Source organism: Panthera uncia, chromosome E1, assembly GCF_023721935.1.
Source record: "Panthera uncia isolate 11264 chromosome E1, Puncia_PCG_1.0, whole genome shotgun sequence".
Taxonomy (NCBI): domain Eukaryota; kingdom Metazoa; phylum Chordata; class Mammalia; order Carnivora; family Felidae; genus Panthera; species Panthera uncia.
Window position 1 is genome coordinate 9,713,745 of NC_064814.1, and position 27,258 is coordinate 9,741,002.

Here is a 27,258-nt window from a genome sequence, read left to right on the forward strand (position 1 = left end):
TTTTTTTTTTTTTTTTTCAACGTTTTTTATTTATTTTTGGGACAGAGAGAGACAGAGCATGAATGGGGGAGGGGCAGAGAGAGAGGGAGACACAGAATCGGAAACAGGCTCCAGGCTCCGAGCCATCAGCCCAGAGCCTGACGCGGGGCTCGAACTCACGGACCGCGAGATCGTGACCTGGCTGAAGTCGGACGCTTAACCGACTGCGCCACCCAGGCGCCCCTCTTTTTTTTTATATATTTTATTTTTGAGAGAGAGATAGAGTGCAAGCGGGGGAGGGGCAGAGAAAGAGGAAGACACAGAATCCAAAGCAGGCTCCAGGCTCTGAGATGTCAGCACGGAGCCCGATGCAGGGCTCAAACTCACAATGAGATCATGACCTGAGCCTAAGTCGGACACTTAACTGACTGAGCCACCCAGGCGCCCCTTAAGAAATTTCTTTTTAAGTTTATTTATTTATTTTGAGAAAGACAGAGATAGCGCAAGTGGGGGAGGGGGGGGAGGGGGGGGGGGGAGGGGGGGAGGGAGGGAAACCCAGCAGGCTCCACTCAGTCAGTGTGGACCACCCAGCCTCCCCTTTTTGATTAAAAAAAAGGAATAGTTTGGTCGTGAATGACTTTATGAGGTTGTTTGACATCAACCACAAAGAACAAAAACATGCTTATAGATTTTTTTTTTTTAATCAACACTGATAGGCATGAGCCTGTTGATAACGTAAGCAAAATTATTAAATTCAGCTATCTTTTCTTTGGGGCCATTCTTTTAATAGGAGGAAGATTCTCTAACTCTTTACCTATTTCACAGAATTCTGGAACTAGGTGAGGGAAAGAGATTGGGAACTTCCAATATTCAGTGCGGCAGATTAGTTCGATCCTCCTCTGGGTTTGGTGTCCTAGGTCCTGAACTTCTCAAATTCAGTTCCTTCAAAGAACAATCTCCTGACTTCTGCAAGGCAAAGAAGTAGTCTAATTTGCCTTGCCTAGTTTCCCAACTGCTCAGGGAGAAGGGGATAAGCACTGGGAGGAGGGAAGGGAGCAGAGAGGGATCAATTTCTCATTACAGACTTGCAGACAACCCCCTTGTTCTCAGCCTCCATCTGTGGTATACGGTACTTCCATGCTCTGAGTTTTTGAGGCAGGTGTTCTGCAGACAAATCATGATCTGCCTCTTGCCACTATTCTCCTCTGTAGATACTTGGGTTTGACCTTCCTCTCCTCTGCTAGGTCACTATCTCTTTTCTGCTTTTTCTCTTTCCATACAAGTAGGATTACAGATGTCTCAGAGTTTAAAACATAGAGTTTATGTTCCTGTTTTTAATGTGATTTTCAAAAGAGCCTGGAAATAATTTTACTTTGCTGTCTTAAAACCAGAAAGAGGTGATTTTTATAATCTTCCAAGTAACCTTGAAAATGAGCCAACTACTGTTCAAGTGCTAAATGTTTATGTTTGATAATTAACTCCCAAAGGATAACACAATTGAAATCAAGAATTCAAATGCTCGGTTAAATTAGACTACTACTTGTTTTCAAATAGAGCCTGTATTTTCTCATCTCTCTGGTTTTTTATCTTCTACCTAGAAATCTATCCGTTTTTAATGCTCTGCTCTATTCACATCCTTCATGAAACCTTCTCTGATCGTCTCTGTTCCATAGAAATTTCTCTTTCCTACTTCAGGTTTTCATGAGGAAGAACTTTTTTAAATGCACTCCTGGCTTCTCTATACTTCTTTACTGATAGAGATGGAGTAATTTATCTGAATCTACCTCACTAGTTAATCTTAGAAGAATGGAGAGTAAACTTGGTTCATCTCTGTGTTTCTACTTTTTTAAGGTCTGGAGTAAACATTCTCAACTGCTTTAGGGTCAGACTCTCCTCTGTGTAGGAAGGCTCAATCCAGTACAGCACTACTTAGAACCCAAGAGGGCCTACTTAAAGAACTTAAGTTAAAAGGCAAAATCTGAGGGGAGCCAGGTGGCTCAGTCAGTGAGCGTCCTACTCTTGATTTTGGCCCAAGTCATCATCTCACAGTTCGTGGGTTCGAGCCCCCACATCGGGCTCTGTGCTGACAGTGTGGAGCCTGCTTGGGATATTCTCCGCCCCCCCCCCCCCTTCACGCTCGCTCTCTCTTGCTCTCTTTCTCAAAATAAATAAACCTAAAAAAATAAAAGGAAAATTTGATTCACACACTGAAAGCTGTGTCCTCTAACCTGGTCTCTATTAACAATAGAAGTGATATTTTGGGCTCTATCTGCCAATCCTGTTTTCTCCATTTGTTTAGAACTTTGGCAAGGATAAGAGGGATGTTTATTTGAGACTTCTTCAGAAATCCCAATATTCTTTAAGTAGATAAATTCTCTTGCATCCCTATAATCCATAGCACACTGTTGATAGTTCTACTATAGAGCTTAAATTTTGCTTACTGTGTTGACGGTCTTCTAACCCACTAGGCTGTATAAGCTTTTAGAAGGGAGATTAACCCAAAAAATAAATATTTGTTGAACCGACTAAAGGGGTAAATGTTTCTTTAAACTAAAAGTAAAGATGATTTTACGGTTCTTGCTATTTCAGTTTATATTCATTCTAAAGTCATAGCTAACAAACACCAGTATTGCTAGATTATAACTAATCTTATACGATTTTGCTTTTCTTTGCCAAATTTCCTCTACAGTATGTTGGGTCATTATCACTGTTTCTGGTTTTTTGTCTGTATTCTCTAGGATCTTTAAAAGTTAATTACACATCCTATAAACCTAAAACTAAAAATAATTCAGTTTATATTGAAGAGAGAAATTCAAATGAAATGGATGGAATCTAAGTCGCTATCTCAAGTCACCTTTCTATAATACAAGACAAAGACAATAATCACCTGAATTCACTGTCTTAATATATCATCACCAGTGGCTTTAGTATTAAAAAATAAGTAGTACATAAAAATGATTAGGAGAAGGGGCGCCTGGGTGGCTCAGTCAGTGAAGCGTCCAACTTTGACTCAGGTCATGATCTCACAGTTTTTGAGTTCAAGCCCCACATTGGGCTCTGTGCTGACAGAGAGCTGCCTGCTTCAGCTTCTGTGTTTCCCTCTCTCTTTGCCCCTCCCCTGCTTGCACTCTGTTCCTCTCTCTCAAAAATAAATAAACATTAAAAAAATTTATTTAATGATTAGGAGAAGACATAGCCAAACTAGAAGTTGTAGTCACTCTTCTGCAAAATAAAAATTAGAAATTGAGAAAGCACATTTTTAGTATAATTGGAGTATTTCAAAATTAGGGAGCCAGGATAGGGTCCTTTCAAAAACCTGAGATCAGGGGTGCCTGGGTGGCTCAGTCATGATCTCATGGTGAGTTTGAGCCCCGTGTCAGGCTCTGTGCTGACAGCTCAGAGCCTGGAGCCTGCTTTGGACTCTATGTCTCCCTCTCTCTCTGCCCCTTCCCAGCTTGCTCGCTCTCTCTCTCTCTCTCTCTCTCTCTCTCAAAAATAAATAATCGTTGAAAAAAAACCACCTCAGATCACAAGTGTGCTCAGAGGCAAGATCAGAGCCTATGGTGAATAAGGAATTTAAAAATCCCATCTCTCCATAAACATAACCAAAAAGCTGGCAAAACAAATTATTTTTGAACTTTGGAAATTAACTAAAGGTATACAACAACCCAAGGAGTGTACATGTAAGAAAAAAGGCTGAATCTCAGTAAGAACAGAGTTTTGTGTTATTTTAACTTATCCCAATCCCCAGATCAGCAGTACCTTTGAAAATAACAGTTTGCATTGTTGGTTAATGAAGAACCAGAACAGACTTCACTTTCAATGTGTTGTAATTATTTGTCTTGACCTGTCTGGTTGCTTCCTGAAAGACTGGCTCAAAAGGTTTGTCTTTATTTTGCTGGACTCAAAAGAAGCCTAGTTAGTACTAAAGAAACTACCCTACTTTGTCCAAAACTTTAACAGGCAAATGTTTTAGTCACTGCTGTCCAAGAGACAGATAACAGAGCAAACAGCAGACTAACCAAAGAGCTAAGGAGGAAAGGGTCAGAGAAAGAGATGTCCATAAGGGTGTTGAAAAGCTCCAAAGTATTCCTGGAAATCTAAAGGTCCCACGCATGCCCAGTGTTGTACACATGCTCAAGAAAGACCTGGGAAGTTCCTAAGCTGTCCCTTCTGGCTGATCTTAAGGGTCTGCAGAAGCAGGAAGTAAAGGCTAAGGCATAACCATAAACTGTCTGAGTGTTGAAGGCATGTCCCAACATGTACAAACAGCACCTCAGCAAAGACTAAGAATTTTTGGTTGCAGGTGTTTTAAGGAAATCTCTGTAATATCATTAGCTGACTACTAAACTAATGGCTACACGTGCAAAGAATACAAACTACAGAATTAGTTCAGAAAAGACACTATACAAACAATCCTACAAAAATAAGCAGGACCAACAAACCCTGGAGGGGAAAGAATGTTATTTCTAAAGGTGCCACATTTTAGTATTCAAAATGTCCTGTTTTTAACCAAAAACTACAAAGCATGCAAAGAAATTATTTGTAAATCATATATATGATAAAGGTCTAGCATCCAAAATAGAGAATTCTTACAACTCAACAATAAAAATATAAATAACCCAATTAAAAAATGTACAAATAGGGGTGCCTGGATGGCTCAGTGGGTTAAGTGTCTGACTTCGGCTCAGGTCATGATCTCACAGTTCATGAGTTCGAGCCCCATGTCGGGCCCTGTGCTGTCAGCACAGAGGCCGCTTCGGATCCTCTGTCCCCCTCTCTGCACCTCTCCGGCTTGCGCTCTCTCCCCCTCTCTCAAAATAAATAAGCTTAAAAAAATGTGCAAATAGGGGCGCCTCGGTGGTTTAGTCGGTTGAGTGTCTGACTTCAGTTCAGGTCGTGATCTCACAGCTCGTGGGTTCAAGCACCGCATCAAGCTCTGACTGAGCCTGTTTCAAAGTCTGCGTCTCCCTCTCTCTCTGCCCCTCCCCCAGCTCACACTCTGTCTCAGAACTAAAATAAACATAAAAAAAAATATGTGCCAATAATTTGAATAGATGTTTCTCCAATGATATACAAATGGTCAAAAGTACATGAAAACATGATCAACATCATTAGTCATTAGGGAAATACAAAACAAAAACACCATGAGATAGCACCTCACACGCACTAGGATGTTATAATTTAAAAAAGGCCAGGAGGTGGGGGGAGGAAAAAAAAAGAACTGGAACAACTGTTACTAAGGACATGGAGAAATCTGAACCACCGTACATTGTTGGTGGGAATGGAAAATGGTACAGCTGCTGTGGATAACAGTCCAGCAGCTCCTATTTATGTTAAACATAGAATTACCACACCTTCCACTCTTATACACCCATAAGAATTGACAACAGGTTTCAAACACATATTTGTTCATATGAATATTCATTGTGGCAATTTACAATAACCAAAAGGTGGAAACAACCCAAATATCTGTCAGTGCATGAATGGATAAACAAAATGTGGTATATCAATACAATTAATTATTCTGTCATAAAAAGGAATGAAGTACCAATACACGCTACACATGCAACATGGATTAACCTTGAAAGCTACTGCTAAGAAGCCAATCACAAAAGACTACATACTAGATGATTCAATTCATTTGAAAGTCCAGAAAAGAGAACTCTACAGAGACAGAAAGTAGATCAGTGGTTGCTTAGAACAAAGGGGTTGTGGGGGGATAGTGGGTAATAAAGGGTACAAGTTTCTTCCTCAAGTATAGAATATATTCCAGAATTAACTGTGGTGATGGTTTGCACATATCTGTGAATATACTAAAGGCCACTGCATTGTACATTAGAAAAGGGGAAATATATTTATGTGAATATCTCAATAAAATATTAAAATGTGGGGGTGTCTGGGTGACTCAGTTAAGTTCTGACTCTTCATTTTGGCTCAGGTCTTGTGGTTTGTGGGTTCAAGCCCCTTGTTGGGCTCTGTGCTGACAGCTCGGAGTCTGCTTGGGATTCTCTCTCTCCTCTCTGTTGCTCCCCACCCCCTCTATCTCGAGCTTGCTCTCTCTCTCAAATAAACTTAAAAAAAGAAAGAAAGAAAAGAAAAGAAAACAAAAGAAAAGAAAGATAACAGGAGTGTCTTAAGGGTACTGAGGGAAAATAACTATAACTGAGACTACAACCTATAGTCCTATAAATATAACCTATAATTCTAACCTAAGGTGACCCCAGCAATGAGGAGAAAAGAAAGATGTTCCCACAATACTGAGTAACTAGGAGAGTTCGTCACCCGTAAGTCCACAGTAAAAGAACTTTTAAAAAGGATCTACTTTCAGGGGCACCTGGGTGGCTCAGTCAGTTGAGCATTGGACTTTGGGTTTTGGCTTAGGTCATGATCTCTCGGTTGTGGGATCAAACCCTGTGTAGGGCTTCATGTGCTCCATGCTGAGTATGGAGCCTGCCTGGGATTCTCTCTCTCCCTCTCTTTCTGTCCCTCCCCCATGTGGGCATAGGCATATGCACAAGCGCTTTTTCTCTCTCAAAAAAAATAAACAATAAAAAAAAGGATCTACGTTTAGAAGAAGCAAAGTATACCAGATACTTCTGCTTCTTTTTACAGTACTGATGGACCAGATTATTCTCACTCAACCTTCCTACGAAGGGCCATTAAAAAGTCAGATGCAATATTAAAAATGACAGTAATAATAATAGACTTTCTTAAAGCAGAGATCAGCAAAAAAAAAAAAAAAAAAAATAGTATAAAGAATTATCAACCCAAAACCTACAACGTGAGAGCCCAGAGAAGTAAGCCCAGTTTCAGGAATGAAATTCTGTATCAGTATTATTAGATAAAATTTAATTCAAGGACAAAATCATTAAGAGTCAAAAGGGTTTTTCTTCTAAGGGCACTTGGGTGGTTCAGTCAGTTAAGCATCTGACTTCAGCTCAGGTCATGATCTTGTGGTTGGTGGGTTCCAGCCCCACATGAGGCTCTGCACTGACAGCTCAAAAATCCAGTAGCCTGCTTTAGATTCTGTGTCTCCTTCTCCCTCTGCCCCTCCCCCACTCACGCTCTGTCTCTGTCTCTCAAAAATGAATAAACATTTAAAAAAAAATTTTAATAAAAAAAATTTTTTTTAACATTTATTTATTTTTGAGACAGAGAGAGACAGAGCATGAACGGGGGAGGGTCAGAGAGAGGGAGACACAGAATCCGAAACAGGCTCCAGGCTCTGAGCCGGCAGCACAGAGCCCGACGCGGGGCTCGAACTCACGGACCGCGAGATCATGACCTGAGCCGAAGTCGGCCGCTCAACCGACTGAGCCACCCAGGCGCCCCAATAAAAATTTTTTAAAAAAGTTTTCTTCTAAACAGTGTGGAGGTTCCTCAAAAAATTAAAAATAGACCTACCCTATGACCCAGCAGTAGCACTGCTAGGAATTTACCCAAGGGATACAGGAGTACTGATGCATACGGGCACTTGTACCCCAATGTTTATAGCAGCACTCTCAACAATAGCCAAATTATGGAAAGAGCCTAAATGTCTATCAACTGATGAATGGATAAAAAAATTGTGGTTTATATACACAATGGAGTACTATGTGGCAATGAGAAAGAATGAAATATGGCCCTTTGTAGCAACGTGGACGGAACTGGAGAGTGTTATGCTAAGCAAAATAAGCCATACAGAGAAAGACAGATACCATATGTTTCCACTCTTATGTGGATCCTGAGAAACTTAACAGGAACCCATGGGGGAGGGGAAGAAAAAAAAAAAAAGAGAGAGAGAGAGGTTAGAGTGGGAGAGAGCCAAAGCATAAGAGACTCTTAAAAAATGAGAACAAACTGAGGGCTGATGGGGGGTGGGGGGAAGGGGGGGGTGGGTGATGGGTATTGAAGTGGGCACCTTTTGGGATGAGCACTGGGTGTTGTATGGAAACCAATTTGACAATAAATTTCATATATTTTAAAAAAATTAAAAAAAAATAAAAAGTTTTCTTCTAGATATAGAAACAATTCACAAAGAAAATGTAACATTTGTCAAAGTTTATATGTCTAACGACAGAGCTTCAAAATGTATGAAGAACTGCACTATAGAAAGAAACAAATTTAGACATGCCTGAAGATTTTTAATATTCTTTTTTTTAACATTTATTTATTTTGAGAGAAAGAGAGAGACCAGGGAAGGAGCAGAGAGAGAGAGAGAGAGAGAGAGAGGGAGAGAGAGAATCCCAAGCAGACTCCACACTGTCAGTGCAGAGCCCCCCTCAGGGCTTGAACCCATGACCTGTGAGATCATGACCTGAGCTGAAATCCAGAATTGGACACTTAACTGACTGAGACACCCAGATACCCCGAAAAATTTTAGTATTGTTAAAACAAAGAGACAAATAGGCAAAAGACCTATAGGAGGATTTAAATAACATATATAACAGGCTTGATCAAACAGATGTTTAATGAACTGAGTCAAAAAACAACAACTTGAACTTACTGATGCACATTATGCACCTGGCACCCTTATAAGCACTTTTTATATGTTACATCATTTAACTTTTACAACAACTCTGGAAACAAGGATTCTATGGCTAACTGCATTTCATAAATAAGAAAACTGAGGTGCAGAGATTAAATGTAGTCCAAGGTCACACAACTTTAAACAGTGATCTCAGCCAAAATATGAACTGATGAAAAATTCAGCTTTACCATTATTAGTGTACTGCATGTCAGCAATTAGAAAATAAGATCTTAAGAAAATAATGGATCCTTAACATTTTATTGGACAAACACTATGATCCTTTAAAAAACTACCATCAGCCCTAAGTTTAAAGACTTTAAAAATTTTTTTAAGTTCAAAATACAAGGTCTACTTTCCCCTACCCTAGGAAGGACAATAGTAGGCTTTTACTCCTCCACGTAAAAGTCTTTTGTTTCCTCTACTTAAGGGTCCTGAGACCTTCTTTTTTGCTGATCCATCACAATTTCAAAGTCAGATATGAACAGAAAAACTGCAATTTTGAGATGTTAAGAAAATGGAGTATTCTGGTCTCCAGCCTCTGACTGGTAAGCATTTCTTCCTTTCTGCAATGCAGTCCTTTAAAAAGGCAGTCTCGTTGTAAAATTTTGTGTCTGTGATCTTTCCACATCAAACCCAAGCATTCAATAAACAGAAAATCCTACTTTCTTCCAACATAGAATATTTACAAAAACTGATGATGTTCTTGGCCACAAAGAAATTCCAAACACCTATTGTAACTAATACACATATATGATGCATAATACAATAAAATTAGAAATGACCCCCCCCACACACACACACACAATCAGCCCACTAAGGTCAATATATCTGAAATTTTAAAATACAGACGGCAAGGGTGCCTGGGTGGCTCAGTCAGTTAAGCGTCTGACTTCAGCTCAGGTCATGATCTCATGATTTGTGGGTTTGAGACTCGCATGGGGCTCTGTGCTGACAGCTCAGAGTCTGGAGCCTTTGGACTCTGTGTGTGTGTGTCTCTCTCTCTCTGCCCTTCCCTCACTCTCTCTCTCTCTCTTTCTCAAAAATAAAATAAAACATTTAAAAAAGTTAAAATACAGACAGAAAATAGCAGAGCTGAGATATGAATCCAGGTAGTCTGATTTCACAGTTTTGCTCAAACACTGAACACTAAATTATTGTCCAAATTATTATGCTCCAAGTCAGTGTTATCCAAAGCGTGGTACTCATTTAGACATCACCTTTATTATTTCCTAGAAATGCAATTTTATGGGCCCAGGTGATCTGCTGGTTTTCCGGGTTATTGTTAAGCAAACTGAAGTTTGAAAACCCCCTTTCTCTAAACCATGGTTCTTAATCCTGGAAAAAGCTCTGCTGTGGATCCCTTATAATGTGAGATAACAATCACTTTACTGTTTAAGCTACTAGACAAGTTTTCTATTACTTGTAGCTGAGAGCATTCTAACTGGATACAAAAATAAATACACAAAAATCAACAAACTTTACAGCTTTCTAATGACAGTAAATTGTATCAGCTCTGCTTTCAGAATACATCCAGAGTCCAATTACTTCTTACACCTCCACCGCAATCCACTTCTTGCAAGATACAACTATTACTTTTCTGAATTACTGCAAGAAACTTAACACAGCAGTTATACACTACTTCTCCAAAGCAACAACGATCCTTTCAAAACGTGAATTATATCATGTTCCTCTACTGCCCCCAAATCCTTCTGGCGTCCCTTGTCAGAATAAAATTCAGAGCTTAAAATGGCCGATGAGGCCATTCATGATCTGCCCTGCTCTCCATCAACCGTCTCCCCATTCTCACTCCTAACTCTCTGACTTCCCTCCCTCCTCCCTCCTGCAGCAACACAACTTCATCATGATCTTGCCACATGGTGGCCAATGGTGGCCATTCCTAGAATACATCATATACATTCTCACCTTCATTTTTGCATTCCTTTGCCTGTAATGCTCTTTCCTTGCTCCGTCATTTCTTTTTCTTTTTTTTTTTTTTTTAAAGATTTTTAAGTAATCTCTATACCCAATATGGGGTTCAAACTTACAACCCCAAGATCAAGAGTAGCATGCTCCACTAAGTCAGCCAGGTGCCACTGTCCATCATTTCTTTAAGTCTGCTCACATGTTAACTTTAACAGTGAAGTCTTCCTTAACCATTCTATGTAAATTATAAACCATGCCCAGCTCCCTTCCTCTTTTTCCTGTCCTTCATTTTTGTCCACAGTACTTACCAGCATCAGACATATTATGTACTTCTTTATCTGTTTCATGTCAAATTCTCTTCACTAAATTTTAAACTCCCTTAGAACAGGATTTTGTGTTTTGTCCACTTTTATACCCTCAGCATTAACAGCAATATCAGGCATGTAGAAAGTACTCAACAAATATTTGCTGACTGAATTGGTGATTAGAAATGTAATTAAAAAAAAAAAATCCTGGGGCGCCTGGGTGGCTCAGTCGGTTGAGCGTCCGACTTCAGCTCGGGTCATGATCTCACAGTCTGTGAGTTCGAGCCCCGCGTCGGGCTCTGTGCTGACAGCTCAGAGCCCGGGGCCTGTTTCAGATTCTGTGTCTCCCTCTCTCTCTGACCCTACCCGTTCATCTCTGTCTCCCTCTGTCTCAAAAATAAACGTTAAAAAAAAAATAATTAAAAAAAAATCTTTCCGTTTGTAATAATATCAAAAACGATAAAGTATGTAAAAATCAAACTAACAAAAACTGTAAGATCTTCAAGGAAGAACTCTATACAAATCTGCTGATAAAAGCTAAATATATGTAACGTTCATGAACAGGAAGAGAAATATTATAAAGTTATGAATTCCTCCAAATTAATGTGTCAAAAGCCAATTAACTAAAATTCTGGTACTGGCAATGAAGAATAGATGGAAGAAACAGAACACAGTTTAAAAACAGACCTCTCAATTCATTTAATTGGTTAAATGTTAGAAATGGCATTTCAAATGGGGAAGGGCACCTGGGTGGCTCAGTCAGTTAAGCATCAGACCCCTGATTTCAGACCAGGTCAGGATCTCAAGGTTGGGGAGTTCAAGCTCCATGTCCCTCTTTGCTCACAAGAGTGGAGACTGCTTGGCATTCTCTCCCTGTCCCTCTTTCTCTTCCCTTTCCCCATTCACACTCTCCCTCCCTGTCTCTCTCTTAAAATAAATAAATAAACTTAAAAAAAATAGAGTATGTGCTATATGTGTGTATATGTATAATAAATATATAAAATTATATATAAATATAAATTTATATAAATATATATTTACATATATAAATGAATATTACTCAGCCATCAAAAAGAATGAAATCTTGCCAATTGAAATGATGTGAATGAAGCTAGAATATATTAATGCTAAGAGAAATAAGTCAATCAGAGAAAAGACAAATAGCATATGATTTCACTCATATGTGGAATTTAAGAATTAAAACAGATGAACACATGGGAAGAGGGGATGAGAAGAGAGGGAAACAAACGACAAGAGACTCTTAACAATAAAGAACAAACTGGGGGTTGATGGAGGGAGGTGGGTGGGAGATGGGCTAGATGGGTGATGGGTATTAAAAAGGGCATTTGTTGTGATGAGCACTAGGTGCTATATGTAAGTGATGAATCACTGAATTCTACTCCTAAAACCAAAATTGCACTGTATGTTAACTAAAGTTTAAATTAAGAAAAGAAAACCATACACAATAAAAGATACATAATTTGTAAAAGTATATATAATAATCAGTTAACAATGATTAACCTCTGAAGATTGGGGGAGGGGGATGGAGGAATTACTTTTCACTCAAAACTCACTTTAAGATAAACAGAATATTATACTTTTGTTTCACTTCCAAGAATAAATATTAAAGCAACAATTTAACCTCCATTTGCAGTCCCAAATTAGACCATAAGCCTATAAGATAAAAGTGGGCAGAAGACATGTCCCTGAAACACATTAAACTGAGGGACCTGAAATTAGTTTAGGACTGCCAAAGAGATTGATGTTAGTTTCCCTTGGCTAAAATAATGGGAACATTTCACATTTCACTTAATCAGCCATAGTCCAACTCAGCCATAGTAAATAAAAGCTACAAGAAAGTTTACTGAGCTACTTTTGGTTAAGTTTTACTTAGACTTCCATCTGATCATTTACTTTTTTAAGAACACTACTGGCATTAAGCATAACAACTACCTACAAATACTCTTTGACTGGCTGTACCTTCAACCTGGATGTGTATCCAGGCTTAATTCCACAGAAGAAAAACACGGAGTCCAATTAAGATAATGTGGAGCATAGATATTCTCTCCTAGTTCCCAGCCTAATGTTGCACTGAATCTAGTGGTTGATCATTCTGGTGTTAATTCAACTCTGAAACGATATTGTTAATGGCAATACCGACAAAACTCCAGCCACTTGACAAGAACCAGAACATGTAAAACATAAAATACTAAAACTGGATCCTAGGTAGGTATATAGTACTGTCAAGACTAAACAGGGATGGGGGTGCCTGGGTGGCTCAGTTGGTTAAGCGTCAGACTTGGGCTCAGGTCATGATCTCACAGTCCATGAGTTTGAGCCCCACATCAGGCTCTGTGTTGACAGCTCAGAGCCTGGAGCCTGCTTCGGATTCTGTGTCTCCCTCTCTGTCTGACCCTCCCCAGTTCATGCTCTGATTCTCTCTGTCTCAAAAATAAATAAACGTTAAAAAAATTTTAAAAGAAAACGACCAATAAAAAAAACATTTTCAAAAAAAGACTAAACAGGGATGGGGTGCTTGGCTGGCTCAATCAGTTAGACCATGCAACGAGATCATGACTTCAAGCCCCACGCTGGGTGGAGACTTGAAAAAAACAAAAAAAAGACTAAAAAGGTACTGTAATGACTTAATTACACATTTCATTTTAACATATATTTGATAATGGTTAGAAGGGTCAGATAGATCTTGGCTATAATCCTAGAACAGCTTGTATTTTATGGATGGGGTCACTTTTAATGCAAATTTTACATTATTGAAACAAATAATGTAAACATTCTAGAAAATGAGTTTCTTAGTACTCTTTATGATATTAAAAACAATTTGATTTACTAGACCTACTTGATCTTTTATCTAGAAATGTCTGTTCATAAAATACCATATCCAAAATTTTTATTATTTTAACTTGATAGTAGCATATTGCTACTTTTTTTTGCTACTTTTCATCTATAATAATTCATTACGTGAAATTGAGGAAAATGTTGCCCAGACTTTGTAAGTCAAAAACCTAAGAACAAAACTTGCAAAAGGCTTTACAAACTTATTTTCAAGGTTCTACAAACACTTGTTAGACTGTTTTAATATCTCATTCCTAGTCTTCGTGAAGAATTATAGTAAATCAAGTTGTTGTTTTTTTTAATGTTTTTATTTATTTTTGAGAGAGCGTGACCCGGGAAGGTGCAGAGATGGGGCAGGAGACAGAGAATCCAAAGCATGCTCTGCGCTGACAGCAGAAAGCCCAATGTGGGATCTCACAAACTGTGAGATCGTGACCTGAGCTGAAGTCTGACACTCAACCGACTGAGCCACCCAGAAGCCCAGATCAGTTTTATTAGATGTATGGATTATATACTAACAGTTTTTGGCCCAACTGTAATTACACAGGTATCTTCATATTATTTACACAGAATATTTGTTCATGGCTGTTTAGGAGAGTCATGGCTAAGAGGCTAGTAAGTATGGCTAATAAGCCAAAGTACAGGTTCAATTCTCATTCTTTGCAATCCCCCACACAATTACTTTTCTCAATTCTATGGCCACAAACTCAAGTGTTAAAATCAGTTCTAACCAACATCGTATAAATGCCTGTTATGGATCAAAAGAAGAATAATGAATAAATTGTTCAAAACAGCCCATTCTTAGCATACGCTAGAGACAAGTATAACAGACTTCAAGTAACTGGATTAATGTTCTGGCTTTTATACTTAGCAATTTAATGTTGGGAAAATAACAGCCTTTCAGAGCATCTGCTTTCTTATCTATAAAATAGCAGAGAAATATTCTCCGTCTAACACACAAGATTTTTTTGAAGTTCAAATGAAATCAAATTAAAGAACATGTTCTTTAATATATAAAATACTATATTAATTTGTTACTTGAGAAATTCAAATATCTCTCCTTCTGAAGGGGGAGAGATGCCCTACACATATGAGGGTCAGCATTATGCAGAATCATTCATGAATTCCTTAACAAGACTTATTTATTGCCTGAAAACAAATGGAGCACCAGTGTATAACTACATACCATATAATGAATTCCTGGAACTACTGGTGAAAGAGTTACTTTCCTGTTACTCTTTTTCTAACCCTGTTTAACTTCAGTTTAAATCTCTGAGGAATGTCTGGCTTTAGAGAGAAGCAGTTACTCTGATTATTTGTACCATTTAGTGGTGCTACTGTTTTGTTTCCCTTAAAGATGTATCAGCCAACTCAAAGAAATTACTAATAAAAGCCTGCCTATCTTTCCCCTTGGTCTTCTCTTACAAATATAGAGAGAATATTACAGAGGAGGATAAGTAGTTACTTGTATTTTTAAAATTTTACACCTGACAGTGTAAATATTTTTAAAAGTGCTCATATTTTGAAAAGGCAGGGTCAATGGATTTTGTTTTCTTTTAAAAAACACTGTGAATGCTTTTCATGAAATTGGTTCTTATCACTCTCCCATACCTCTAACACTGCATTTACCAGAACGCACTAATTATCTTTCTTCCTTACTAGATTACAAACTCCCTGAGGCAGAGACAACGTTTTAGAGCTGCTCTGTACCTGTAACACAACACATAGTTGGTAGCTAAGTAAATTTTGAATAGTATTGAACTCCAACAGTATACCTTGGTTGTCTATACTGAGATTTTCTAATCCCTGGACAAGGTCAAATAAGCTTTCCTGAGCTCTCTGATGTTCTTCATAGCTTGAGAGGCTATATAGTGTGTTCTGGAGGTTTCATCGTGAAACTGAACGTATCTGATCATGTAAAACATACAAATTATAAAATGAGTATATTTTAGATGCCATATATTAGATACTGCACCTTGTTTCTAGGGCTAAAAACATCTAGGATAGGATAGAAACCTGAGAGAAGGTGTACTGATTTTAAGATGTCAAATTCATGGTAGGTAAGTCTCTTTTTCCATGGAATTCAGGTTGCAAATACAAGTTACCTTTATATCCCTTATCCCAGTGTTTCTTTAACAGAAATTTGTATCATTATCTCTAAGGAACTTCTAGGAAACTTGCATGCCAGAGGGGATGGCTTCAAGGGATCAGTATTGGACAAAACTTCACTGGTGATTCTGACACTCAGGTTGTTCCTTATTTAGCTCTACTGTGACATTCAGTTGCTATAAACGAAATTTAGTTTCACTTATTCCTCCTTAATAATGTCCATTTAACTCAAGGAATACTATTAGAATGAGTTTTAGGTTTAATTTTTTTTTAATCGAGCTATAACTGACATACAACATTATATTAGGTTTTATCTTTAACATTGATCTAGTTTGTATTAAGTTAGGGAAATATATATTGGAAATCTTATTTTAGAGCTCTAAAGACAAAGAGAGGTAAGTGGATTTTCCCAGGGCTCACTGGGATCCCTTGAGATCTTGATTCCTATATTTGGCCAAACTTTTCTGTCTGGACCAGAGACTGATGAGCTCAGATGAAATTTATGTCACACAGGGCCTATAATCCACCCTTTGAGGCAAATAATCTAAATACAATTGTTCTTTCTTAAGGAATGTTTTGACCTCAGTGAGACTGCATTTTTTTTTGTTGTAGAGATCTAGATTTGGGAAAATTCTTTTGTGTACCCCAGTCAGCTGTGACTAAGAATAACGAGTATTAAGTCCATTATCTTCCTGAAGTCACCATTCTGGGTAATACGTTATGAAAATTATAGTATTAAATAAATGTTTTAACTTATCCAAGAAGAATTCTGATATATGTCAGACTTCTTTCCTATGAATGCATTGCAGAAATAAGTTATGTGATTTTTTTTCAACATGGGCTTCTTTACATGCAGGACATGTAAACAATCTTCAAAAAGCTGGTAAGGATGAGTGTGGGGAAAGGGTATTAGCAATGCAGAGTTCTTTTTCAAAAATAAATGCATCTCTACTTGTCCACGTTCAGTCACACCATAGCTTTATTTTCTACAAATCAGTGAAGAAAGAATGACCAGTTTCTGGGTAAAAGCTGACTGATCTAGTGTTTTAAATGTCAACTTACAATTTGGTGCCAAATTCTCATCTTAGGAGACATTTATCCACATTTGCCTAACAACGAATACAATAACAGTTGCAGTATCAACTCCAGATTGAAACACTGCTAAATTACTACTCTTCAACTAGACTGGTTAAAATTCATAGGTGTTCCTGTTTAATAAATCCAGTATATAAACTGAATCAGATGAATAAAGAGATAGTTACATTCTTTCCTTTATAATAGAATTTTCCCTTTAAATAGTAAATTCCTTTAAAGCATTTAAAATAATGATTTACAAAAAGTCTAATTAAAAACACCCTACTCCACAAAGTAATATAATAAGGGTCGTCATTTACTGAGTGCTTATTGTGTGGTAGACTCCACAGAGTAATATAATAATAGGCATCATTTATTGAGCCCTTATTGTTCAGTAGACAACTTGCTAAATGCCACATAAACATTATAGAATTAAATCCTTACAATCCAGTGAGGTAGGCATTATACACATTTTAGATATTGAAAATTTGAGACTCAGAGATTACATAACTTGCCCAAGGTCACATAGATGGTAAGTGGCAAAGCCAGGGTTCAAACTCAGACTTCAAAGCTAATACTCTTAGATTCTCTCTATATAAATACCATACATCCTAAGAAAATGAATCACAGCACACTATACTCCAGGATATCACACAATCATTATATCCATTCCTCCTTGCCCTCTTGGCAAAGGTAATCATTTGGACAGATAAACCAGTTTGGGTTTTTTTTTGTTTTTTTCTCCCTTCCAGTGTCTACCTCTACTTTTATCAGAATTCAGGGCAAAAACAAGCAGGAATCCAAAGCAGAACATGGGTGGGGCACCTGACTGGCTCAATTGGTAAAGCATGCGACTCTTGATCTCAGGGTCATGAATTTGAGCCCCACACTGGGTATAGAGATTTAAAAAATTTAAAAATCTAAAAAAGCAAACAAACAAAAAAACCACAAATCAGAATATGGGTTAAGATCACACAGGCTGTTTTGTCTCTACTAACAATTGGAAACAAACAGATGCAAGAACACTGACAATAAACTGAATATCTAATCTCTAACCTAGAGCAAGTTGGGGGATTTATTTACAGATAATCACAGAATTTCCATGCCAGAAAGAACCCTACAGCTGCAATAATGGAGGTCCAGAAAGGACACACAGATACCAGTAAACACATATACACTATTATATACATATTATATACACACAGAACACATATTTATAAAATATATGTATGTGAGCACTTATTTCATAGTTCAGAACTGTATTATTTCCATTTATAAAATCCTTAAGACATCACCTTAACACTTTCATTCTCTTTCTCCTCAAATTAATTTCAAAATAGAACATTAAAATATATAAATGATCTGGTTCAAAAAATAAGGCAACAAAGAATGATTTAAAAAAAAATAAGATGACAAAAAGAAAAGGATGACATTCTAACAGAGAACTCCGGAAAACTTTGCAACTAACACTTACAGTTAACATTAAATTGTTTATTTGTAGGCAACTGCAAATCCGTTTTCTTTTTCTGCTCCCCACCCACCTTGAAAGAGGAAAAAAGAAAACAAAAAAACAAACAAAACTGCCTCTTGGTTGGTAAACTGCAATTCAGTACACACAAGAGTTGGGAATGACCTTCCCAGGGCCTAAACTGTCAACCAAGGGTGACATATACATAAGAATAGGTACTTCATATTTAAAAACCTGCCCTAATCTAGAGATTTTACTTTCTTTTTGCCTGTCTTTCCTGCCACATAAATTCCCTTGTTCTGCAGATTGTGAAGTAAACACTGAAGCACCCAGAATAGGTACACCTATGACTTCTTATTGCAAATTGTAAGTACAACTGAAAATGCTTTTCCACTTTTTTCCTTATAAACGATTGTTTAATTATATCTGTCCACATCCTCTAGTTGGTCAGGAAATCACAGTAACCAACAAATACCATAAATAGTTGGTATATCTGATTATATAAAATTGGGCAGGCATTTGCTGTTTCTAACCTTCACCTTGTTGTTAGATATGACTTCTGTCTTAGCACCACAGTAATGCATAAGATCAGTTTGTTACTTCCTTTCACGGTATTCTATTTCCCTTTTTTAATTTTTACTAGAAATTCCTGGGATCAAGGACAAAAATGACAGAAAACATTGTCAATACATGTTTCAAAATTGGCTAAACTTTTTTTTTTTTTCTAAATTCTTATCTAACGTGATTTAATTCTAACTTTAACCTCACAGCATCTTAAAAGACTGAGCAACAATGACTGAGATAAATGACATTTCCACGTGATTACAACTGTCAGATGAAGCTTATTAAATCCAAGAGAATACCATAAAATCAAATTCGAGGAAAAATGATTAGGGAATAGATGTTACTTAACCTACAGATATCACTCATATGCCTGCTAAGTAGTTATCAGATGTGTGCTGAAAATACCCAGCAAAGTCATTCTTTTAACAGAAAGTCTTCAAAAGCTAATGCAAATATGTTTTGGATCTATTTCCATTTGAATACATATCTTCATTTTAAAAGTTATATAATTAAGCAAGATGAATCAAGCACAAATACCTTTGCACAGTTCAATACCACCACCTATTGTTAGTTGCTATTAAGTTAAAATCTTTTTCAAATGGGTCCAAGTGCACTAAGACATGAAACTATAAAACTAACTTGTATGCCTTTATTTTTCTGAGTCCGTTTTTGGTAGGGGTCTAAGAATTCACCAAGTCAGGAAGACCAAATAGGAAAACAGTGTAAAGACAACTACGCACAAGCAGCTAAATTTGGTCAGCTTAAGGGCATTCTTTCTTCTTCCTCCCTCCCTTGGATTTTCCTGGTGTAACGGAATATTTTATTTTGAACATCTAAAAATACTCTTCCAAAACCACAGTACTAGTTAGATTACTAAAAATTTTAATTCAGTTCCCAGTCTGTCACCAATTGGGAAACGGTAATCTAAGGCCTGGGAATGGAATTCTTGGCCTGTAACAAAAGTACTTAATAATTTGCAAGAAAAACTCAACCAAGATTTGAAAAGAGACACTCAGGATAAAAACAGAAGGATTTTAGAAATTAGGATTTAAAAAGTGACAATAACACTAACAGCTAAAACTGACAAATAACCTAAAACATAAGAATTTAAAAGTGTAAATACTTCTAAACACTTCTAATACTGATTTAATGAATGAAAATCTTCAATGTAGAAATAGATTACATCTAAGAATGTATGACTTAAATATCAAGAATACACTCTGTAGGGGCCCCTGGGTGGCTCAGTTGGTTAAATATCTGACTGTGGCTCAGGTCGTGATCTCACAGCTCTGGAGTTTGAGCCCTGCATCGGGCTCTACACTGACAGTGCAGAGCCTGCTTGGGATTCTCTCTCTCTCTCAAAATAAATAAATAAACTTAAAAAAAAAAAAAAAAAAGGAATACACTTTGTAAGGTTTTTGCAAAGCTAAATATTTTTAACAATTTAATGGAAAACATAATTTTCAAAGTGTAATGGCTTATGTAGACTGTACAAAGAAACATCTTGATTTTTAAATAATGAATGACTACAATATAAGTACATGATTAATGTGCCATGTTTCAAAGGTAAAAAGGACCCATAATTATACAATAAACATCAATAACACTATAAAAAAAAAAAAAAAAGATTGTCTGAATGGGCCCCCAAACCTCTAATTTGGACTTTGTATAATGTTAGATAACTGCTTTCAGACAAATCTCAAAAGTGTTATAACAAACAAACAAACAAACCTTACTGTTACTAGTACTCTTTCCCATTGCAAGCCTTTTCAAATAGAATGAAACAAATGGCTGTCACCCACTGGAAAAATGTGTGACATTTTCCACGTGCACCAATTTGGAAAATATGGTTATTTACTATGCAGAATGTTCTTTAGATTAGAAGATAAATCCTTATGGGAGAAAAAGGTAATTACTGCAGCCTTAGCAGTACTGTGCAACTCTGCTTCCAAACTTTAACAATATACTGGAGTGACTGTTTTATTTTATTTTTTTATGTATATTTTACTTTTGAGAAAGAGAGAGAGAGAGAGAGAGAGAGAGCAGGGAAGGGGCAGAGAGAGAGGGAGACACAGAATCTGAAGCAGGCTTCAGGCTTCGAGCTGTCAGCAGAGCCCGATGCAGGGCTCAAACCCACGAACCTGTGAGATCATCACCTGAGCTGAAGTCGGACACCCAGCCCAGCCAACTAAGCCACCCAGGTGCCCCTGGAGTGGCTGGTTTAGAAGAAACAGCCAACGAAATATGGTCCTCTGCTTTTATTAAAAAGTTACAGATTCATAGGATTCTAGAACAAAAGGAACCTTAGTAATTGATTCTAACTTCCTTGTTTTGCAAAGAAGGGAAATGACCAAACCGGAGAAGCAAAAAGAAATGACTAAAGTTATAGTTAGCTGATGGCAAACATCAAGATTAACTAACATCATCAGTTGTCTCGACTCGTAATGCAGTATGTTCTTTCTGCCATACCACATTTTATGATTTTTCTTATTTTGGACAAAATGATTTGATAAAACGAAGCAGGCAAATAAGTACTACAATCTAATCTTACAGACTAAAACATTATACAATTATCAAAGCAGCAGTGAGGAATAATGAAAAACAATAGTGAACAGGGATTCAAAGTACTCAAATTGGAGCTTATCAATTCCTAACTATGTGAATCTTAACATTTCCAGGCACTGATTAAACAGTAAATTGTATCTGTGATGTCGGTTAATGTTTTCAATGTAGATAATGCTAGACTTTTTAATAAACTCAAATAAGATAAAAATTTTCCTCTAATAGTACTATAACCTTATAATGGAGCTACTAAGAGAATGACAAAATAGACAGGTTTTACCGAAAAAATCTAAACTTAGATTCAAGGGCTAGCTTATTTACACATGTCTGTCACTAATCTCACTGAGTGTTAAGATAACATGTTATAATACTTAAAATGAAGGACAACTTCATTCTTGATAGCAAAGACAAAATGAAATATACTGAGTGAAGAAATTTAGGAAAGTTCTTTTCCATACTTTTTATGGGCTTTGATGCTATGTTATGCTAAAAACAGAGCAGAATGACAGAGTGAAGTTTAAAAAATGCAGATTGGAATCTTGGCTCCCCCCCCCCCCCCCCTTACTAGCTGTGCAACTTGAACACTTCTTAGGCCCTAGCTTTCCTCAACTGTGAAACAGAACCATGAGACTTGGAAGTTACTGAAGTAGGGGCACCTGGCTGGCTCAGTAGGTAGAGCATGTGACTCAATCTCAGGGTTGTGAGTTCAAGCCTCATGGTGGGGGTGGATCCTACTTAAAATAAAAATTAAGAAGTAAAAAAAAAATAAAAGAACTGAAGTAAAACATCTAGCTCAGTGTCTGGCATGCAGGATGCAATAACTATTATTAAGTTACAAAGACAATTTATCAAAATTTGCCACAAAACAATGTGCACTGTAAGTTATGCAATAAAAAGTATTTAGATGAAGACTTTCAACTGAGAGACACATTATTCAGAGTGCATTATGCTAGCTTTTCGGGTTATTTTGTAGAAATTTAATGCCAAAGTGATACAGCAAAGAACAACAATAATTTTCACATCTCTGTATCTTTTTAACTTTAACCCAGCTGTCATCTACTCTGGCTGTTTCACAGCTACATATCTGACTAACAAGTACTCTTATCTCTTCATTTTAACTTAAAAATTTTTTCTACACCTATAGCCCTGAGCGTCAGATTTAAAGTGTGTGGTCTGCAGTTACAACATCCAAAAGAATAATAATCAGAATATTCCTTAAAGAAAGATTTTAATGAATCAACTATAAAAATATAAACTTCAGTTATCTTTCACCCAGAAAAAAATGCGGCTAAGAAAAAGAAAACAGTCTTTCACTTTCTGTATTAATCATAATTAATCTGAAATTAGTTATTATTTGCTACAAAAATGTCCTCAGGGATTGGCTATCTGCTTACAATCATAAAATTATCAGTCCTTTAAAAACCATTCTGGGGGCGCCTGGGTGGCGCAGTCGGTTAAGCGTCCGACTTCAGCCAGGTCACGATCTCGCGGTCCGTGAGTTCGAGCCCCGCGTCAGGCTCTGGGCTGATGGCTCGGAGCCTGGAGCCTGTTTCCGATTCTGTGTCTCCCTCTCTCTCTGCCCCTCCCCTGTTCATGCTCTGTCTCTCTCTGTCCCAAAAATAAAAAAAAAAAAAAAAAAAAAAAAAAAAACGTTAAAAACCATTCTGTAATTTTGAGAATTAAAACAATAATTTGAGGGTTGCCTGGGTGGCTCAGTTAAGCATCTGACTTCTGCTCAGGTCATGATCTCTCAGTTCACAAGTTCGAGCCCTGTGTGGGACTCTGTGCTGACAGCTCAGAGTCTGGAGCCTGCTTTGGATTGTCTCCCTCTCTCTCTACTCCACCCCTGCTTGTGCTCTCTCTCTCTCAAAAATAAAAATTTTTTTAAAACATAAAAATAACATGATGTCATGTTTTAGATACGAAGAGACTGTTTTACCTTGTCTACATCTTTTATCCATTGGAACTAAATATTTAAAATGTTTTCAATGAATTAGCAATAAGTTTACTACTTCATGAGACCATTTAAATTAGGTTAGTAAAGAGGTAAATGGGGAAAAGAAGAGGTAAATGACTTTATGAAATATTCAGATAATGAAACTCATTAGCACATATCATTTCCACCCCTTCCCATTTGTATTCTGGCATGGACCACTTCACATCATAATAAAGGACTAAAATGTTTTCTTATAAACCAAAAGCGAATCACAAATACTGTACAAGGAGGGTTTTTTTTATCCCTTATTTAAAAATTTTTTTTCATGTTTATTTATTTTTGAGACAGAGAGAGAGAGAGAGAGAGAGTGAGTGAGGTGGGGGAGGGGCAGAGAGAGAGGGAGACACAGAATCCAAAGCAGGCTTCAGGCTCTGAGCTGTCAGCACAGAGCCCCACATGGGGCTGGAACCTGTGAAGTGAGAGATCATGACCTGAGCCTAAGTCCAATGCTTAAAAGACTGAGCCATCAAGGTGTGCCCCCCTCCTTTTTAAAAAAATCTTATCAAATACCTTTAGAAAGCTTCAGTTGCTTTAGTTCAAGGTAATAGATATACTTAATAAGGCAATATTTTTATTATAGTATCAAGACTACAGGTAAACTACAAATTAAAATAGAAGCTAAGGGGAGCCTGGGTGGCTCAGTTGGTTAAGCGTCCGACTTCGGCTCAGGTCTGGATCTCGCGGTCCGTGAGTTCGAGCCCCGTGTCGGGCTCTGTGCTGACAGCTGAGAGCCTGGAGCCTGTTTCAGATTCTGTGTCTCCCTCTCTCTCTGACCCTCCCCCGTTCATGCTCTGTCGCTCTCTATCTCAAAAATAAACAAACGTTAAAAAATTTTTTTAAATAAAAGTATAAAAATAAGATATAGCAATGCAATTTTAAAACACATACTACAAAAAACTCCTTCCAACAATAATTCATGCAGTCTAGAAGAAAACAAAATGATAAAGAGCAGACTTCAGTGGCAAAAGGTTATCCTCCACTCAGATCTTTGGTATTTGGGTTTCTCTTTCAGGATTCCTGTTAACTGCTAAAAGTCTATTCAGTAATTTTAAGGATGGTCTTGACTTTTACAGTAGTACTGAATGTGCAAATCACCAAAAATTAAGCTTATTGGGTCTCTCTACATTAAGGCAAACTAAAGTTCTATTAAAGTAAACACCAAATCATATCTACTATGATACTTCCTTCCTATGATTAAGTTAAATATGAAAATTCTGAGGCCAATTCCTTGATTTTCTCCATTCCTCACCTGCAACAGTAATATTGTAGAGCAAACCAAGGAATAGACTAAACTGAAGACCCTCAGGTAACAATTTCACCCTCTGCACCTAGCTGGCAAGTTTCCTGAAACTTCTGTCTGTCTTACAATTTCATCCTTCAAATGGAAATGAAGAAACACACCAAGTGAGATGTACACCGAGCTCTGAGTGATCCCAGGTCAGTTTGATTCTCTGCCAAAAAGGGCCAGGTAACATTTACTCTTCTTGTTGTAGCAGTTTCTTTCTCTTATCAATAAACCCCAGTAAACCCTGTGGTATATTACCACACTACTGCAATTCGTCAGTACTTAGAATATACTTCACTTCCAAAAGAATCACTTCCCTAACACGGACTTCCCTTCACTAAAGACACTTTCAGATGTTTTCCTATTTCCTCATCCAGTCGTCCATTCCACAGCTATAAACCTCCCGCCAGAGGAGGAAGAGTTCTTAAAGAATGGATTTTCTGAAGTCTCTCAGGCCTTCATCCCAATCTCAAAGCCTGTACACATCTGAGAGTTCCCAGAAACAATGAGCTACAAAAGTACAGACTAAACGGGAAAGAAGAGGAAGTATCAGAACAATACCCAAACCAAACACAGCACCAAAAACCCGTGGTAGTCTCTATCATCCCAGTCTACCAACCCCCACTTCCCTAGAGTAACCAAACAAGGGCTTTCAAACTCGGAGAAATGGCCCCCTGGCCCATAATTTCCCTCTCGTTTCACGAAGAAGGTGGCAGAAAGAAAAGAAGCAAGCCGGTAGATCGGAGCTGTGATGCTTTTTCTGCCGAGTGGAGGGAGGCAAGCCAAGGGTTGTGTAAAGAATGGAAAGCTGAGTGATACTGGGGGGAGGGGGGGAATTAGGGCGCCAGAGCTAATCCCTTGCCGGGGCCCGCTGGTGGAACAGGCTGGAGGCGATCAGCAGGGAAGACCAGGGAAGCTGGGCTGCTGCATTGGGCTTTTGGGTCGAGAGAAAGGGGAAAGAAGTCTGGCAGCCCCAGCGGTCGGTGGATGACGGCGCCAGGCAAGGGAGGCGGCTCTGTGCGGAGCGAAATTTTCGGGACACAAGAGCGGGAATCGTTTTGTTCACGCCGCCCCAACCCCCCCCCCCCCCACCTCTCCCAGGCTCACACCTCAAACCTGCTCTTGGTCACTCCGTTCACGTCCCTCCTCATGGGGTCGGCGGGTGCGGCCGGGGCCGGGTGCTACGGCGTGCGGAGTGCAAAGACTGGGGGCCCCGGGCAGGCCCGGGAGTTCCGGGACCGGGAGGAGGTGGAGGAGCGGCGGGCAGGGGCCGTCAGCGAGGAGCAGAAACCTCTCGGCTCCGGCGGGGCCTCCTCCACCTCCCGCAGAGCCGGCGGCTGCGACGACTGCTTGTCGCTAGCTCTTCTCTCCCCTCAGCCTCAACTTCAACCCAAAACAAAAACACTCCCCACCTGCCAGCAACGCCGTTCCTCATTGGGCAGAGCCGCCTGGGCCTCGGAACGGCGTGGGGAGGGGAGGAGGAGGAGCGCGCGGCGGCGGCGGCGGCGGCGGCGGCGGCGCGGGACCACCCCTCCCCCACTCCCGGGCGCAGCCCGCGACGGTCCGCCCGGGAGCAGCCGGAGTGCGGCGGCGGCGGCGGCGCGAGCCCGCTCTTGCCTCCAAGGCACGCAAGCCCACCGCGAGAAGCAGAGGCAGGGAAGTGCCTATCTGTCTGTGTGTATTTGTGTATGGGAGGGGCTGTGGGGAGGGTGCGAGTGCGCGCGTGCTCGCGGACTCGCGAGTGAGGAAAGCAGGACAACTGCAGATAGTACCGGAGCCCATCTAATCCCCTTCGCGGGCAAACAGCACGCACCAACCCAGCAAGCACTTGAGCTTTCTGCCTAGTCCTCCCAGTCCCTTAAGACTTGTCTCTTCTTCCCCAGTAGCCTGTGCATCCACACACGTCCTTCCCGGCCACCCAACTCCCTTCCCCTATCACTCACTGTCGCCTTGAACCCAAAGTGCAGCAGGCGGTCCCTGCTCGGAGCCATTTTCCTCCTTTCTGGTTGTCTCTAGGTTGAGGCAGTGCTGCTGCTGCCGCCGCCGCCGTCGCCTTTGCTGTCGCTGCCGCCGCCTCCCCCGCCCCCGTGGATTGCATTACCGGGTGTTGCAGGGAGGCCTGGGGGGCCGCCGCAGGGCGTGGGTCTCCCTGTGCATGGATCAGCAGGATGGGGATGGGGGGTGGGTAATTGCGCTACCCTCTGCTCCGGGAATATGCAGTGAGGCCCCACCTCGCGTCTTGGGGTCAGGGCGTTCAGTGCAGGAGCTGGGCGACCCTTCCTTTTGGCTGGGGGAGGGGCGCGCTTTGGTGGGGGGGGGGTTGCCTGGCGAGGCTGAAGGGCCTTTGGCTTCCCCCGCCCCTCCGCCACCAGACGCCGCTGCCACCCAATGGGCTCTAGTGCCTGCCCGTCCTCCAATCGGGGCTCTGTTTGGTGAGAACCTGATCCTGACGCCACTTTGGCGGGAGAAACAAGCGTGTTTTAGCGAGTAGGCGGGCGCGCTGGCCGAGTGGAAATTGCGACATTCAGCTGACTCCTTGGTTCCTATAAAAGCTAGTTTGTGTCATCATATTATTATACTTTAGCAACACCAGCCCTCAAGGTCTCGAAATTTATGATCGAATTTCTA

The 27,258-nt window shown here is 39.4% G+C and overlaps 1 protein-coding gene across 2 annotated transcripts in view; it reads right to left on the bottom strand.

Moving 5' to 3' along the window:
- FBXL20 (F-box and leucine rich repeat protein 20) overlaps positions 1–26,493 on the bottom strand; it is a 95,850-nt gene extending 69,357 nt beyond the window's left edge. For both annotated transcript variants that reach the window (XM_049635921.1, XM_049635922.1), the window contains exon 1: positions 25,740–26,493. In XM_049635921.1, the coding sequence (XP_049491878.1) occupies positions 25,740–25,781 (42 nt within the window). In that variant the 5' untranslated portion in view covers positions 25,782–26,493. The remainder of the gene's footprint in view (positions 1–25,739) is intronic.
- Positions 26,494–27,258: the final 765 nt, after the last annotated feature.